Source organism: Chelonoidis abingdonii, chromosome 3 (genome assembly GCF_003597395.2).
Source record: "Chelonoidis abingdonii isolate Lonesome George chromosome 3, CheloAbing_2.0, whole genome shotgun sequence".
Classification (NCBI taxonomy): Eukaryota; Metazoa; Chordata; order Testudines; family Testudinidae; genus Chelonoidis; species Chelonoidis abingdonii.
Genome location: NC_133771.1, coordinates 29,955,952 through 29,973,174, shown reverse-complemented (window position 1 = coordinate 29,973,174; position 17,223 = coordinate 29,955,952). Strand labels below are relative to the sequence as shown.

The following is a 17,223-nucleotide window of genomic DNA, read 5'->3' as shown; positions in this document are numbered from 1 at the left end:
TCAATTACACGCTTTCCTGTGGTGCTTATCATAGTAGTATCTGTGCACCTCTTACACATTAATGAGTTCATTGTCGCGTCTCCACCCACGCTGGAGTGATGTTCATTCTGGTTTTAGAGAGATGATACATTCCAGAGCTAATCCTGTGGGACAAGGCAGTGTGATTTAATGGACAGGATACCAGAATAGGAGTCAGGGGATCTGGGGTCTATATCTGCCACTTAGCTGATTGGGTATCGACTATGTCACTTCACCGCTTTGTGCCTGTTTCCCATCCCACTGCCATGGTACACTCCGTCTTTTCTCTTTGGATTGTGGGCTTGTCAAGACAGGGACTGTCTGACTGTGGCTATGAAATCCCTTTCACAGTGGAGCCCTCTGTCTTGGTTGGGGCCTCTGTATGCTACATAGCATAAACAGTGATATTAAATTAATTACACTTACAGTGGGGAATGCCACTGGAACCAGTAAAGCTATTTCCTCCATTTTATAGACGGTGAACTTAGGCCCAGAGGCACAGATTGTCAAGGGAATGTAAGTGCCTAACTCCCAGTGAAATCAGTGGGCGCTAGATGCCTTTGATGGTCTGGGCCAGAGGGATTAAGTTATTAGCCAAGATCGAACAGAAGATCTGTGCCATAACTTGGACTAAACTCCTGATCTCTTGAATCTCAGGCCAGTGTGTTAGCCAAAAGACTATCAGCCCACTCTGCAAGCCAAATGAATGCTTAGGAGGGCATGTATCAGTACCACTCTTTCCTTAAAAAAAATTTAAAATGGCTTCTGCCTCTTCTTTGGAAGTTATTTCTTACAGTGCATTTGCTCTGTTTTTCCCCATCTTTATTCAGGTCGGATACTTTAGGCCATATTTTGCCCACTCTTGGCAAGGATTGGACGCACCAAGGGATTGCAAAGTTGTACCATAAAGTGAGCCAGTAAGTATTCAGCAAATCTTTGTGTTAATTTCTCTGAATTTAAATGCAAAACCAGATGCCTGTTCACAGCTCTAGGTGTCCTAGCAACTATTTACAAGAATGATGAATATAAGAAATGGGTATATGACTCACAACAGGAAATTGGACAGGATAAGTAGGATCAGGATAAATGATGAAGGACCTTAACAGTGAGGACAAGAAGCTTGTGCTTGATGCAGTGATGAAGGGAGAACCTGTAGAGGGATGCAAAGAGCTGATGGGGAAGGGAATGCTGATGGCATCAGTGTCAGAGAGAAGATTATGGTAGTCAAAATGCAAGATAAGGGCCTTGAGAAGAGCTTGGCAGCTTGCATAGACAAAAGGCTGGAACTCTGAGATGTTCTCCTGTAAGAAGTGACAAGATTTAGACAGCCTGGAATTGTGCATCAGGGGAGAATCAAAGATGACACCAAGCCTTAGGGACTGAGAGGATAGTGGGCTTTGTCCATGGTGATGAAGAAAACAGGGAATGGGATAAGGACTTGATAGGGAAAGATTAGGAATTCAGTTTTAGGAATGTCACATGGAGCTTAAATTTGTGCTGGACAGCAAGAAGGATGCTTTGATGTGGGTTTGGATGGAAGGAGATATTTCATCATATACTAACATTCACACACATGTTGGCTTAAACTTATTTTTTACAAAAACAAGGGTGACTTGATTGTTCCCCATTTACTAGTGGTGGCATTTTTGTTATGTTCATTGCTATGTTTCTTCATTTTTCATTATTATTATATACATGTTCAGATTACCCTTAAATGTGTGAATATCCTCAGATTCAAGGCACAATTGTCCATTTGATTTGTTCCGTGGGCAGGGGTTGTGTTCAACTTTGTTACTTTTGTTTTCCATGGGTGATGTATTCTAAATTATGGATGATGTAATCTAAAATATGACAGAGACACTGGGCCTGACTCTTTCTTTAAATAGGTATAAATGACTATACAAGGTCACTTAGAGAGAGAGTGTAGGTGAGGCAATACCTTTCATTGGACAATCTTGGTGAGAGGGAGAAACTTTTGAGCCACACAGAGCAAGATCAATACAATCTGAAAGCTCACATGGCAAAAGGTGTTTTGTTCCATGAATAAACTCTTACTTGTATTTGAAAATAATTGTTTTTGAAGAGAATTTTTTTTTTTTAACTTTTGGGGATTAGCATTGTTAAGTCTACCACTGGAGGCAGCTATTAGAACTTTAATGGCCATAAATTTGGGTTTTCCTGTTAAATTACTAAATTAATTATAGAGCATCTAGATATCATAGACTGGCCCTATATAAATGTCTAAGGGTGAAATTTAATGCCCCTTACTCATATTTAATAGCACTTACTTTACTTCGTGGACAGTCCTATTACTGGGCTTGTGCAGTAATGTGCTATTAAACCAGACTAAGGGTATCAGAATCTGGTCCTACGATCACTAGAACCTGTTAAGATGATATCTGGAAAATAGTAGTCTGTGAATATCCTGTGACTTCTGATAAAACCTCTATTTCAGTACCAAGCCAGAAATTATCTCCTGTTAGGTCTTGAGCTCCAAACTTACACATGTTTGAAGAAGTTCAGGCATACAAAACCAGCCCTTTGCTATCACAAAGCCCCACAGGTGGGTTACATTTAAAGTAAGGTTGATGCAACATTGTTGCTGGATGCATAATATCTCTTCTTAAGAAGACTCATTTCAGTAAATGATGAGGGATGTGATGCAAATACACACAGCCAGATTTTACATGGGGGCCATACAAATCTCTGATATAGATTCTTCTCTACTGGTATAAATCAGTGAATTCATTGGAGCTGTGGAGATTTTTGGTGTCTGGCTTGTAATGTTTTCACTCCTTAGTAATAATTTGTGAGTTCTTATGGGGTAAAGAGGTTAAAGATCTGAATTTCTAATAGTGATGGCTTATGTCCTAGGCAAATAAAATATCACAATTGTGGAAATGTTCACTTTATTATAAAAGTAATTTCTTCCTGGTTTGTTTGTTTGTGTAATAGAAATGGGTACAAATTTCTGTATTGCTCGGCACGTGCTATAGGAATGGCAGACATGACCAGAGGATATTTGCACTGGGTCAACGAACGAGGAACAGTGCTACCTCAAGGACCTGTGTTGTTAAGTCCAAGCAGCTTGTTCTCAGCCTTTCACAGGTATCATTAGGTAGTAGCTTGTACCCAATACAAAATTCACTTTTATGTGACCACTTTAAATTATTCTCAGAGTTTCTAATAGGAGTTGGTGCAGCCTTTCATTGAAGACCAACCTCTAGTAGGTAACCAAAGTTTGCTAGTATCTTAGATGGTTACTTAAGACAGGTCTCATTTTACAGTGGTAGCCATTAAAAATTCAGCATTTGCCAACAGATGCCACCTGTTCACTACAGTTACCATGGATATTTCCTGTTAGCAATACCTTCATGAATGCTGGCTTTTTAATGGCAATCATTGTGCAATGTTTGTCAGACAGTGTTTTATATGACTAGATATGTGGACTAGATGACCTCCTGAGGTCCCTTCCAACTCTGATATTCTATGATTCTAACTCCTGATACAGGTTAGAGCTACCTGAAGGTTGGCCTAGCTTGTACTTGCCTGCCTGTGGCTCCGCCCATACAGCTGCAAATAGCCAGAGGCCAACAGCACTCCAGCCTTGCCTCTGTTTCCCTGGCAGCATTCCCTATATGTGCTCCTGGGCTGGGGTCTGCTATGGGGAATGGTGCAGGGCCAGCTACACCAACTGTGCACCGTGCAGGATTCCCTCTATGTCATGGGAATTCCCTCGGGGACAACTCTGTCACCGGTTTGGTCCCATTTTTGGCAAGAGAGGCATTTGTGAAAGAGCTGCAGCCCAGAGATGAACTGGCTCCTCTATTCATTATTCTGTGATGAAGCACTAAAGAGAATTAGAAGATGCCTTTATCTTTACTTACCTCTAATTGTCATTGATGGATGACCTCACCAGTAGAAACAGCTTACTTGAAGGTAGTCTTTTGGATCTGGTACATGGTGAAATTTAAATCCCAGAGAGAGCATAGAGAAGCTATACAGAGGGAAGGCCATTATAATCTATTGACCCATTCTGCAGTTTTCAGTAAGGCAGTTTATATCATTACATTACATTTACCATACATCTTTATTTAGAAACTGCTGTCTATAATTCATTAACCTTGTTTAGTAGCTACATCTTTACCACACAGTTTTTAATGAAAGCTCCCTTTAGGAGGCTTGTTTTTACTTTGAACTTTATCTGTGCAAACATTTACATTTAATAGGAGCCCTGGCTTCTAAATGAAGTTGCATGGAGGTTTTCAGTGCTAGAATCTGACTAGATTAAATGTATTATATAAAATAAAAATTAAACAGCGGATGTACTTATGAAATACCTCCTTTTTATTTTAGAGAAGTGATAGAAAAGAAGCCAGAAAAATTTAAAGTTCAGTGTCTGACAGACATCAAACATTTGTTTCATCCGAACACAGAACCCTTTTATGCTGCCTTTGGAAACAGACCAGCCGTAAGTAATAGCTGCGATTATTTTTCACTATGAAGTGCAAAAGTGCTGTTGTTGTTGTTCAGTGTTTCTTTTGTGGTAATGCCTCAGGACCTCAAATAGGAATTAAGGCCACATTTTATTAGGCCCTCTCAAAACAAATAATGTAAAGTCAGTCTCTCCCTCATCGATTTCACAGTTTAGGATGTGGATGATATTCATTAGGTGAATAAAGAGACAAACATGGAGGGCAAGGTAGCAGTGAAAACATGTATTTGTTTAAGTTAGCAGTCCCAGCATTCCCAGGTATTTGACCACCTAACTGTATTTAAAATCTGTGAAGTTGTTTGAAAACACTAAAAACAGTGCCTTTCTTCGGCGTTGTTAGAAATGTGTTTCCAAATTCCTCTCTCATTCACACAGCACAACCACAGTGAGCAACATGTAGTTGCTGTAGTATAAACGGAGGTAAAATTTGGCAGGTTAATGTCAGTGGGATTTAGACTCCAAAGTTACTTAGCCACTTTTGAAAATTGTGCCCCTGTGTCTGTTTAATCTCCTCTAATAGTATGATAACTTGGGGCTTGTCTGCACAGTGCATGAGCGCGCACCAGTGGGGAGTAAATTCTAGTGTGTAGCATGCTAACTGGCCCATCTGGATCTTGCTGCCATACACTAAAAGTTCCCTAGTGAACGTTAACGGAACACATGTTACCAACAACACTATGTTAATATGCGCTAGGGAACTTCTAGTACATGCCAGCAGAGTCCACGTGGGCCACTAAATGTGTGACATGCTGGTGATGACAAGAATTTACACTTCTCTGGTGCACACTAATGCACCATGTAGACAAGCCCTTAGTTCCTGTGGATTTGGTTAGGCTTAGTTAATGTTAGTAACATGCCATGAGAGCTTCAGATGCAGGATAACATACGTATATTCAGTGCCAATACTTTGCACTTCAGTATTCTTTATATATTTGTCTGTGCTATATATGCTATATCTATATTCTATACATTTTATAAAGAATAAAATGTATTGTGCAAAGGCAGAAGTACAGTTTATTTTTTTTTTTAAGTTAAGTTTTTTCTTTCTTTACCAGGATGTTTATTCCTACAAGCAAGTGGGAGTCTCTTTAAACAGAATATTCACAGTTAATCCCAAAGGAGAACTTATACAAGAGCATGCAAAAACCAACATCTCATCGTAAGTAGTAATTTGTCCTGAATACTCTATGGGCCAAATTCATTACTCGGTTGACGATGAGAGTTACACCAAGGATTTATTTGGCTCTGTTTTAGCAAAGGTTTCCTCTGTTTCAAATGAAATATATAGATTGATATAACATTTGATTACTTTGATACCAAGTCTCCACTTGCCATTATTTGAACTAACAAGAAAGATACTCACTGAGCCAGCAATTAAAAAAAAGGTTTATTTTATTCACTTGCAGGGATGCTGTCCAATTCTAATGCAGTCAGTTTCAAAAATAAGTTAAATGTAGTTTCTCAAGTCCCTCTGCCATTTTTTGTGATCTTTAAATAATTTTTTCTTTAAAGTTTCAGGGCTTCTGTGTGAGAGATTTGGGCAAACAAAAGCTGAAACTAACTATATAGTAGGCACTGCTAAAAGTGGCTATACACATCCCTGTCCAATTGCAGTTAATGGGAATTTTCCAGCATTTAAACAAACTGAAAGCTTGATTTTGGAAGCACTTGCATGCACTAGACATCCCATTACAGTCAACAGAACTACTCACATGAGCAGGGTTCTACAATCAGGCCCTGAAAAAATATAAATAACTATATTTTTCTCTTTCAGTTATAGGACCCTAAGGGTAAACTGGTAACAATAGTGGATAGAAAAAAATCAGACAAATGTAGAATTAAATTTGTGTGTCCCTTTAATTATCTTAGTATATATGAGCCAGAATGTGAACCTTGTATTGGTACTGGTGGACAGTTATTCACAAGAGCATTTCCATTGACTCAGTAACACTGTTTGTGTAAGTAACTGCTCACTAGTGTGAGTGAGGGTTAGTACTCTTAAATATCTGAGAGGGACGCAGAATGGTTTGCAGCAGGTAACAAAGACATTTTAAAAAATCATTTTATAGAGTCACAGGTAGAAGGGGAAATAAAAGAAATAGTGTGTATAGTTATCATGCTACAGTCATTGCATGTGAGCAGCCCTGGAACAGTAAAGGGATTGTTACAACGTGATGGAACGATAAATGTCAGGATGCTGCAGTGAGTCAGCCAGGTGGAAAGAATATGGTTTGAGATACTGAAACCTCATAAGCATTTTAGTCCAAATTTTCAACAGTGACTAATGATTTTTGAGTGCCTGTAGTCTTGGGTTCTCCACTTGAGACACCTGAAAGGAGCCAGACTGTCAGAGAGTGAGTATTCAGCTCTTTTGAAAAAACGAAGCCTCTTTAGGATGTCTCAAGCTGGGGACTCAGAAAAGAAGAAATCCCCAATTACTAGTCACTTTTGAAAATCTAGGCCTTAATGGTTGCTTTTTTAATAAATAATTTTTTATGTGGGCTTCCCCGCCTAGCCATTTTCAAAAGGAACAGTGGTAAATTCTGCTTTCCAACACATAACACTTTGAACATCACTGCTCAAAAGGAATACCGATGAAGGGGTGGAAGCTAGCTGGTTGGACTGATCATTTCATGCAGATGAGCTTTAAATTGTGTTGGTAATCTGCAATAGGGTGCCTAGAGCCTTGGCTGGGCAACTTTATTTTTAAATCAAAATAAAAAATCTGAGATGATTTAAACAGTGATTTCTCCCCCCAGTTACGTCAGACTCTGTGAGGTGGTCGATCACCTGTTTCCTTTGCTGAAAAGAAGCCATTCTTCAGACTTCCCTTGTTCTGATACCTACAGTCAGTTCACGTACTGGAGGGAACCACTACCACCTTTTGAAAACCAGGATATTCATCCGTCCTCATCTTAAATGCGTCTACAGCCTCTTGTTCAAAGGACTGGTTATCGTATATTTAAAAGACACAGCTTGGTTTTTGCCTTGGATAGATCAGCTGGAATCTGTGCTATTGTGAGCATTGTATTCATTTGTTAAAAACAAATTTGGAACTGTGTTTCCATGCTTAAAGTCACATTTCCAGTGACTAGGCATGAGAGTGGTGCTTCCAACTTCTCAGCCAACATGCTCAAAATGTGCAACAGTCTTATTAAAAAAGATCAATTACAAGTGCAATGATACTGCTTTTCAGTTAAAAATACTATAAGGTTTAGTTAAAAAAACCCACCAGTGGTTCTCAACCTTTTCCTCACCATGTCTGCCATGAACCATCTTCCCATCTAGACAGAACTCCCTTCCATTTAGCAAGATGGGAAGGGCAGGGTTTCAAGACCCTGACACGACCTCTGTCAAATTAAAAATCTCTCATTTAAAAGAACAGACAGTAATCCCCTCCCAGACAAGCATAGGATTGTATGGGAGTTATTGGGCCAAAACTTTAGCTGGTTTAAATTGGCTTTTTTTCCTTGGGAAATAAATAATGCACATTGTAAATTGAAAGTAAGAGAAATAAAAATATTGTATCTGATTCTGTCATCCCTACTCACCTTGAGCAGTACCTTACTTCAAAGGCAGTCCATTTGGATTAAGGTACAGTGTAAGTATACAAGTGGAAGAATTCAACTCATTGGGTGAAATCCTGGCCCGGTTGAAGTAAATGGCAAAACTCCTGTTGTCACCAGTAAGGTCAAGATTTTACCCATTGATTGCACAGAGTTGCACTTTGCTGGAGCTGACAGCTTCAAGGGATCTGTCAGAACTGAAAAGTATTTTGTGAAGCATTTTCTATGGCTAACGTGAACTTGCTGCTGGTTAAGAGTGCATCTCATGATTTCACCTTGCAGCATTTTTTCAGTTGTGTATGCTTTGCAGTACATCTGGCCATCTTTGGCATCAATGAAATCTTTCTTTTCGCTTTCAGTTCTATACCTGAAAATGTCTTTTCTCATTTGCACAGACACTGGTTGTATGTACTGCTCTGTTATATTACTTACTTTTCAGTGCCTTAAATTTTAACTGTGTGCATTGGGGTCAATATTGCAGATCATTTGAGAACATTATTTGAAAAAATGTACTGCAGTACTTTGCTTTAAATTGTAACTTTAACTGGCCATATACCAAATGATCAAAACGTTTGTGCTTGGAGATAAATAGTAAACTGATTATCTTTTTTATTTTTAAAGATATGTCCAAAGCATAATTGTTTTCTGAAAATGGCATGATGGGATTCTTTGTTTAGTGTATTTCATTTTCTCCCATATCAAATTTGTGCAGTTTAAAAGGAAAGGCTAGACCCTGCTCCTGATTTAACTCAATGGAAGTTTTGCCACTGGCAGTGGGAAATAGATTGGTGCCCCAGAATATGGATTTTCTAACTGCTGGCCCTGCATACGCACTTATTTTGGATGTTAAAGTCAAGGGGCCAATTCACATTGCCCTGCATCTTGAGTAATCATGTACACAAGTGCCCAAAGTCTTTCCTTCTTGTGCAGCATCACTGGATCTCTGACCCAGGAGAAGAATATTACAGGTGCATGTATGCTGTAGTTAAGTCAGAAAGAGAGCACAAGGAGGAAAAACACATTTTGACTTGCAGTTCTTAGGTCAAGTGTGCAGGGCTGGCAGTTTTAAACAAAAACAAATATATATTTTTTTATTGTAAGCTGAACAAATTTGGTATTGAGCCCCGGAGACACTGTCAGTGTGGGCCTCAGGGTGCCAATTTAAGAGAGTCATGTCTGTAAGTACAACCAGGCTTTAATTTATATTGTGACTCTTGGCTATATAAGGAGGGATTAGGAGTAGTGATGTGATTTTTATCTCTGTATAAAGCCTCAGTGAGACCAATGCAGGTTTTGATGACCACATTTTAAAAAGACGTTGAAAAATTGGAGAAGGTTCAGAAAAGAGTTACAAAAATGATTCAGGGTCTGGAGAAAATGCCTGAGAGTGAGAGACTTAGAGAGCTTAAGTCTGTTTAGTTTAACAAAAAGAAGATTGAGAGGTGATTTAATTGAACCATATGAGTACCATCGGGAGGAGAAAATGCTGGATATTAAAGGGGTCTTTAATCTAGCAGAGAAAGGAAAACAGGAACCAACAGGAGGAAACTGAAGCCAGACAAATTCAAATGGGAAACAAGGCACAATCTTTTAACAGTGGGGTGTGGATTCTCCATCTCTTGATATCTTGAAATCAAGGCTGGATGCCTTTCTGAAAGATATGTTTTAGCCAAATACAAGTTATTAGACTCAATACAGGGGTGTAAAATTTAATGGCCTGTGATATACAGGAAGTCAGGGTGGATGATCTAATGACTCCTGCTGGCCTTAAGCTGTATGAAACTATGAAATATTCTTTGTAGATATTATTTATTACCTCCTGTCATTAACTGTTGAATTACTGGATGAACATATTAGTCATAGCTTGTCTGTATTTATTTTGCTAATGGCCTCTTGTAGTGCATTTATGATGTAAAAAATTCCCAGCCACTTGATAAGATGCACCCAGTTCAGTTACCCTCCTGCAGTACTTCGGGCCTGACTTTCAGAGCTGAGCAACTGGAGCTCCCGTTGATCTGACCCTGAGCGAAACACATCTGAAAGGCAGGTCCATAGTGTTTAGTTGCTGATGTGCCAATAAGCAGTGAATCCAGTTTGAATCACCTTTTAGTATTGGAAACAAAATGGCAGTGTAGATGAGTAGCTGATTTAAACCATTTCTGTTTGAAGACCCTATTACACTGTGGGACGCTGTGCTCTGTCGAAGTTTGACGGTAGCTGTATAAACACACACAGTTGTATTTCACTCTTAGCTAATATTTATTAAATTGGCTCATGGGGAGAACAGTTTGGAAAATCAAAAGCTTGTTCTGTTAGCAACAAAAGATTTTGCTTCATTTTAAAATATTTTTTTAAGTACACTATATTTGGCTTTGACGGTCAGGCAGTTGTATGCATACATCTTTAAATTGGATTATTCATTCATAAAGAACAAAGTGGAATGGTTAAAGGAATTCTTACTCTTTCTGTGAAAGAAAAATGTTGCCTGCTTTCAGTTTAATGGTGGTTTCTGTTACAGAGAGAAAATTTTTTGCTAACATAGTGGAAATACAGGCACCCAAACCACAATGTGCTCTATTGCTACAGTAGACATGTTATAGACTAGACTATGCAGTGGTGACTATTGTTTATTTTCATGAATCTGATGATTATCCCACTCAACATGGGTGGTCGTAGGAGGGAGAGGATAATATATGCATCTCATCAGTTATATTGAAGCTAAAATTTATTGACAACTTTTGGGATTGGGGGAATTTTTTATTTTGTTTTTTGGTTTGTCTCATCATTGCTATTTCTATTTATATACAGGATTTGCTCTGTCTAGTGCACTGATGGAAATCATTGTAACACCTCATTTTGATGCGCTGAATGCAAAGACGTTAAAGATATATTGTAATAAATGCAAAGAGCTGAAAAATAATTTTCTGCCATTTCAATTCTGCGACATCTTAAAAATAGTCAGCTTTGGCCTTGTGTCTTTTGGCCAACTTGAAAGAATATTGTGTTGTGTGATAATTGTGTCCATCAGTAATGGCTTGTCTATTATCAGGGTTATCCAGTGTTATGTCCAGCATTTGTAGTATTCACCCTGTGGCATCACAGAGAGCCTGTGAGCCAAAGCTTATGGAAGATGCCATTGAAGGTGGCTTGGCCAGAGTGCCTCTGTTCTCCCACTATTCCTGGCTGTCAAAAAGCAGTTTAGTGCCAGGAGCAGCCAGGCAGAGCAACCCTGATGCTAACTTTACTGCAGGGACCAAAAAGACCTGCACAGCTTGACCCAAAATTTGAGAGCTGCAAAGGCCTAACGCCAGCTTTTTGCTTCTCTGGCCCTATCCATCCCCCCTCTCTTCAAGTCTGGGCCTGAGCTCAGCTTAGCCTGACCTCAAAATCTGGGTCTGGGTTTCCAACTCAAATTCTTCATGTTTGAATGAGACTCTGGATACATAAGGGTCTGGTCATGTCACAGTGAAGGCAATAGGAGTGCTGTCATTGGCTGTGATGGGACCAGAACTGCACAGTAAGGTTTGTTTTGTTTTCCATTCCATTGCTGAGAAATAGAAAAGAAAAATAATTGCTGCTATTTATGAGAACACAAAATATGCATTGTGCTCCCTCTGCTGGATTTGCTGAGCAAATAATGACAATCGGTTTTCAATGTTGCCAGACTGGCATTAGTTGATGATTAAAAAATAAAAATGTTTGAAATTAAGAAAGTTCTACAGCAGCTGAAGTTAAGTTCAAAATTGTGAAAACAGCCATGTTTGGGCAGGCCACACTCATGGCAGCACCAGGCCTCTCTATTGTCTGTGAAGCTCTGACCTGTGTGAAAGTTTACCCTAAAGTTCTGGAGATGGATTTGAAACAAGGGCGCTTTTAAAATTAATAATCACAGAAATCACACCTTCTCCTTTGTAAGGATCTATTTATTGCTCTTGGGATATCCTGTGAACAAAGGATGCATAAAAAGTTTGAGGTAACAAACTTTCAGAGGAGCTATGCACTTAAAACAGCCTCCTGGTGCTGAAATGGAAGAAGGACCATTTCCCTTTAAATATATAGGTCTAGACACTTGGAGTGCTTAATGTGCTTTGCAAATGGCACCAAATACCTTGGGAGAGATTTTTGCAAGATGTAAAACCAAATACAAGAAACTACTTTGTTCAATATTCAGGATCAAATATAAACAGTGGGTACCATTTTAAAAGGCCTTCTCTGTGTGTAGCCACAGTAAAGATATGGCTTTGAAAATGCACATGAGTGATGTTGACATCTAGTACAGCAGACTACAGCCCTTAGGGTTTTGGAGGAAAAGCCAGGCTTTCCTTGGCCATAATGCATTTCAGCTGTGCAAGGGAAGGGCTGAGCGTAGGTGATCACCCAGGATATTGCCCCTTTCCTTCCCCTGATCCTCCCAGCTTTGTTGTGGCTCCCGCTGTGGCATCACATAGGGAATGGTGCTACAAGATCCTCTTGTCCTGCTTGAGAGGGGGCTGCAGAAGGGCCTGCAAAGGCTACTTTAGTCATTCAATCTAGCATGAGAACAATGGGTGCAGGAGCAGGGAGAGGCACATTGTGTTACAATTTAAGTGCCTGTATAACTGCTCTGGGGCCTGAGAGGTAGAATGTTCCCTTCTCATCACTGAACATTGGTTCAGTCCTGAGCCCGGCTACTCGAGGCAGGCACTGGGCTCAGGCTTCGGCTTGAAAGCATTTTGCCTGAAATCGTGCCAGACTTTGCTTTGAGACCGTTGCATGAGAGAGGTAAACAAGCCTTTTACGTCTGGTTTGCCAAGTAGGAGAGGATAAAACTGGTCAAGGACAAATCTGTTTTTCGAGTGTCTAAGAGGGTATTGCGACCAGCTGAGGAAAGTTACAGGTGCCGTTATGTTTAAATCTTAATTAAGTACAATACCCTCTTAATTTGTCCATAGAATTAGAAAACCATATAGCAGCTCACCACTCTGAAGTAGGCTATAGAGCTCCATAGTACCACATGAATCTGTTTTCAAAAAAGGCTTGGATAGGCATTGTTACTCTAATTCAGCAAAGAATTTAACAATATACTTAAGTCCCATGGACTTCATCAGAACCTAAGAACATGCCTAAATGCTTTGCTGAACTGGGGCTTGGAGAGTTGCTAACAGTTCTCTGTTTTCTAATGGGTACACTTCCATATGGTTTCCAAGCCTATAGCTATGTCAGGTGTTCAGTGTACTGCCAGCACTCTATTTATTGATACAGGAAATCCATTTTGCCTTGCCTTGCTTTTAATGAGTTTTGCAAGCAAGTGACCCCTTCCTGTGACTCATTTTTTGTTTTCTGAGTGGGTTTTGTGGGTTGAAGTTTCACAATTGTAAACTAACCGCGATGTCTGCTTTTCCTTGTCGACTGGAATCTTAACAAGGAGAATACATTTTGGAACAAAGAAATGTAAATGGAATAGAACAGTTCACATTTCTTTACACAATTATATAAACAGCCTTTTTCCAGACAGTTAAAAGAAACATGCAAACTGAAACTAGGTCATGTTTTCAAACTGATTTGTTTAACAAATAGGTTTGTTTTAGAACATCACTTTTAACACACAAAAAAACCCGTTTCATTGATTTTTGTCTCTATCTATTTTGTCTTTTGATTTATAACTAATAAGTATTCCAAAAATAAACACCAACGACCTTACTCTGATGTCAGTTACAGCAGAGCAGCTAAGTCAAGGTTACCACTCAGCTTCACACAACTGTAACTGACAATTACATTTTCATCCTAACTATTGAACTATCCTAAGGGAGCCTTTAATTCAGCAACTGATCCTGTAATTGCATGATTTTTAATCTTCTTAGATAGCTTTTGAATTTTAATGCACCAGGTGAGGAACTGGGAGGATTACTTCTGCTTTTGTTTTTGTCTTTTGGAAGAGGTATGGCAGAGGAGGGAGAGAATCCAATTAAAATTGGTACCATTAACATGGGATTCATAGATTCCTAGCCCAGAAGGCACCACTGTGGTCATCCAGTCTGATCTTCTGCATAACACAGGTCATAGAACTTCCCCAAAATAATTTCTAGAGCAGATCTGTTAGAAAAGTATCCAATCTTGACTTAAAAATTGTCAGTGATGGAAAATCTACCAGGACCCTGGGTCAATTTTTCCAATGGCTAATTACTCTCACCGTTAAGAAGTTGTACCTTATTTCCAGTCTAACTTTATATAGCTTCAACTTCCAGGCATTGAATTGTGTTATACCTTTTTCTTCCAGACTGAAGAGTCTATTATTAAATATTTGTTCCCCATGTAGGTACTTGTAGACTGTAATCAAGTTACCCTTTAACTTTTTTTTTGTTAAACTAAATAGATTGAGCTCCTTGAGACTATCACTATAAGGCATATTTTCTAGTCCTTTAATCATTCTTATGGCTCTTCTCTGAACCCTCTCCAATTTATCAACATCCTTCTTGAACTATGGGCACCAGAATCTCACACAGTATTCCAACAGCACCAATGCCAAATACAGAGGTAAAATAATTTCTCTACTCTTACTCGATTCCCCTGTTTATGCATCCAAGGATTGGATCCTGCTTTGGCCACAGCATTACACTGCAAGCTCATGTTCAGCTGATTATCAACCATGAACCTCAAAATCTTTTTGAGTCACTGCTTCCCATCCTACAGTCCCCAATCCTGTAAATACGTCCTACATTCTTTATTCCTAAAAGTATGTATTTGCATTTAGCACTATTAAAACATATATTGTTTGCCTAGGCCCAGTTTATCAAGTGATCTAATTGGTCTGAATCAGTGACCTGTCCTCTTCATTATTTACCCCTCTCCCAATTTTTGTGTCACCTGCAAACTTTGTGCTGATTTTATATTTTCTTCCAGATCATTAATAAAAATATTAAATAGCGGAGAGCCAAGAACCAATCCTGCAGGACCCCACTGGAAATAAACCCCATTGACAATAAATTCCCCATGTGTAGTTACATTTTGAGCCCTATCAGTTAGCCAGTTTTTAACCTGTTTAATGTGTACCATCTTAATTTTGGATCATTCTTGTTTTTCAATCAAAATAGCATGGTCAAATGTTTTACAGAAGTCTAAATATATTACATAAACATTATAACCTTTGTCAACCAAATGCATTATCTTATAAAAAAGAGACAATTTGACAGGACCTATTTTCTCTAAGTGTTGAGTTCCATTAATTACATTATCCTCCTTGAGTCTTGTATCAGCTGCTCCATTAGCTAGGGCAGGGTCAATGTCAGGTTGACAGGCCTATAATTACTTGGTACATCCTTGTTTACCCTTTTTAAAAATTGGTACATTAGCTTTCTTCCAATTTCCTGGAACTTCCCAGTGCTCCAAGACTCCATATTAATGGTCCAGCAAATACAATTCTTTTTTGTTACTCAGTCTCCTAACATTGGTGTAGAGGCAGTTCAAGAATTTCTTCCCTTCATGTCCTTTGGTTCCTTGATTAATGTTGTCCTTAACACCTTGCTTTTGTGCTTTTTGCTGTTAGTTTAACCCTTCCTGACTACTACTCAGCCTGTCCTGGAGGAAAATGGCCAGTCTTTTACTGAGATAGAGGCCATCCAAACTATACAACCCCCTGTCACCACAGAAGATAGACCAATATTCTACAAAACCAAAACCCTACATGAATTACCTATCTGTGATTCACTTCTAGAATCTTCTGCTTTCTGTCTTCATCTGCTCGTGGGACAGGAAGAATCTCACAGAAGATCACTTAGACTTTCTTCTTCAGGACACTTCTGAGTTCGCTGAAGTCATCTACTATCTGTGAGATCCTGCAATATGATGTCTTTAGTGCCAATATGAACCACCACCAATGAATCCTTGCCCATGGACTTCAGAAGCCTATCCAATCTTAGAGTAACATCTCATGTCTTGGCTGTGGGAAGGCAGCACAGCATCCTGTCATCCACCTGTCCCTTGCAGAATGTTTTTTCAATTCTTCTGAGTACTGAATCTCCAATAATGATCATCTCTCTTCCTTGGATGGTTGGAGACCTCTTTGCAGGCAAGCTTGATTTTCTAATAGGTTGGGCCAAGTTGCCTTCCATGTGTATCCCATATATCTCTCCATTCCCTCGGATTTGCTGCATCTTCAGAGGCATCTTCCATAGTTCCCACGTTGAGGACCTGGTATCAATTTGAAACTTCTAGCTGTGTGGAATTCCTCTTACTCATATTCCCTCTGGTAGCCACAGCCTTCCCATCCTTATCTGTCTTCAGCCATATAGCATGCACTGTTACCTCTTGCCTCTGGTGGTTACAAGCCGCCAGGCCTCTGCTCTGACTTCCTCTCTCTCTGATTCTTTGGTGGCCAGTTCCATTCTTCCTTGAATCTGGAGTACCTGAGTTTTTCCAAACCTGGCTGTCTAGGACCTCATCATTTCCCCTGATTCTCCGTAGCATATCAACTTGCCCCTCCAATCCGAGAATCTTTTCCTCCAGTACAGCCACCAACTTGCACTTCTTATGTATGAAATCCCTTCTGGGTTCAAGTAGGAAAGAGAACATGGCACATCCATTACAGGTCACCTTCACAGTTCCACTGCTGGCCACACATAGGGCTGAACCTGGAAGGAAAGCATCTCACACTGAATTTCCAAACTCTCTCTAAAATTCCAGTGTTATCTGCCTCTGTTAACAGCTTTTGTGTTCACCTAGCAAGTGACTTTTTATACAAAGTTTTCCTGCTTAGCTCAGCTCAGCTCTGCCCCTCACTAACAGGGGCAATTAACTACTCAGAGACTTCAAACGGCTGGACTAATCAAAGCTCCAATGGCTAAAGCCTCCCAGCCTTTAACAGGGCATCCTGCTTACTCAGGGGGATACGCTGTCTTCCCCAGTAACTGGCAGTATTTATGTACTGTGTGGAAGTAAGGATCATTTTAACAGTTCCATAAAAGGTCAGCTAGGTCTAACAGGTCTGAGCGTGGTTACAAAGTGGTTACAGACGAAGAAGTGAGAATGGAGAGCACATTTAAAAAGCGGCACTTAAGAGCAAATAAAGCCAATAGGGTTGCAGAGATGTAACTGAGGGCAGAATCTGACCCGCAGAATCTGACCCACAGAATCATTATCACTGCACTCACCAGCGTGACTTTCAAATTC

General features: G+C 39.6%; 1 protein-coding gene across 13 annotated transcripts in view; it reads left to right on the top strand.

Moving 5' to 3' along the window:
• The window catches only part of LPIN1 (lipin 1), a 69,403-nt gene extending 58,404 nt beyond the window's left edge, over positions 1-10,999 (top strand). For all 13 annotated transcript variants that reach the window (XM_032792322.1, XM_075063675.1, XM_075063672.1 and 10 more), the window contains 5 exons: positions 849-935; positions 2,974-3,126; positions 4,375-4,489; positions 5,569-5,672; positions 7,273-10,999. In XM_032792322.1, coding sequence (XP_032648213.1) covers positions 849-935; positions 2,974-3,126; positions 4,375-4,489; positions 5,569-5,672; positions 7,273-7,432 — 619 coding nt within the window. In that variant the 3' untranslated portion in view covers positions 7,433-10,999. The remainder of the gene's footprint in view (positions 1-848; positions 936-2,973; positions 3,127-4,374; positions 4,490-5,568; positions 5,673-7,272) is intronic.
• Positions 11,000-17,223: the final 6,224 nt, after the last annotated feature.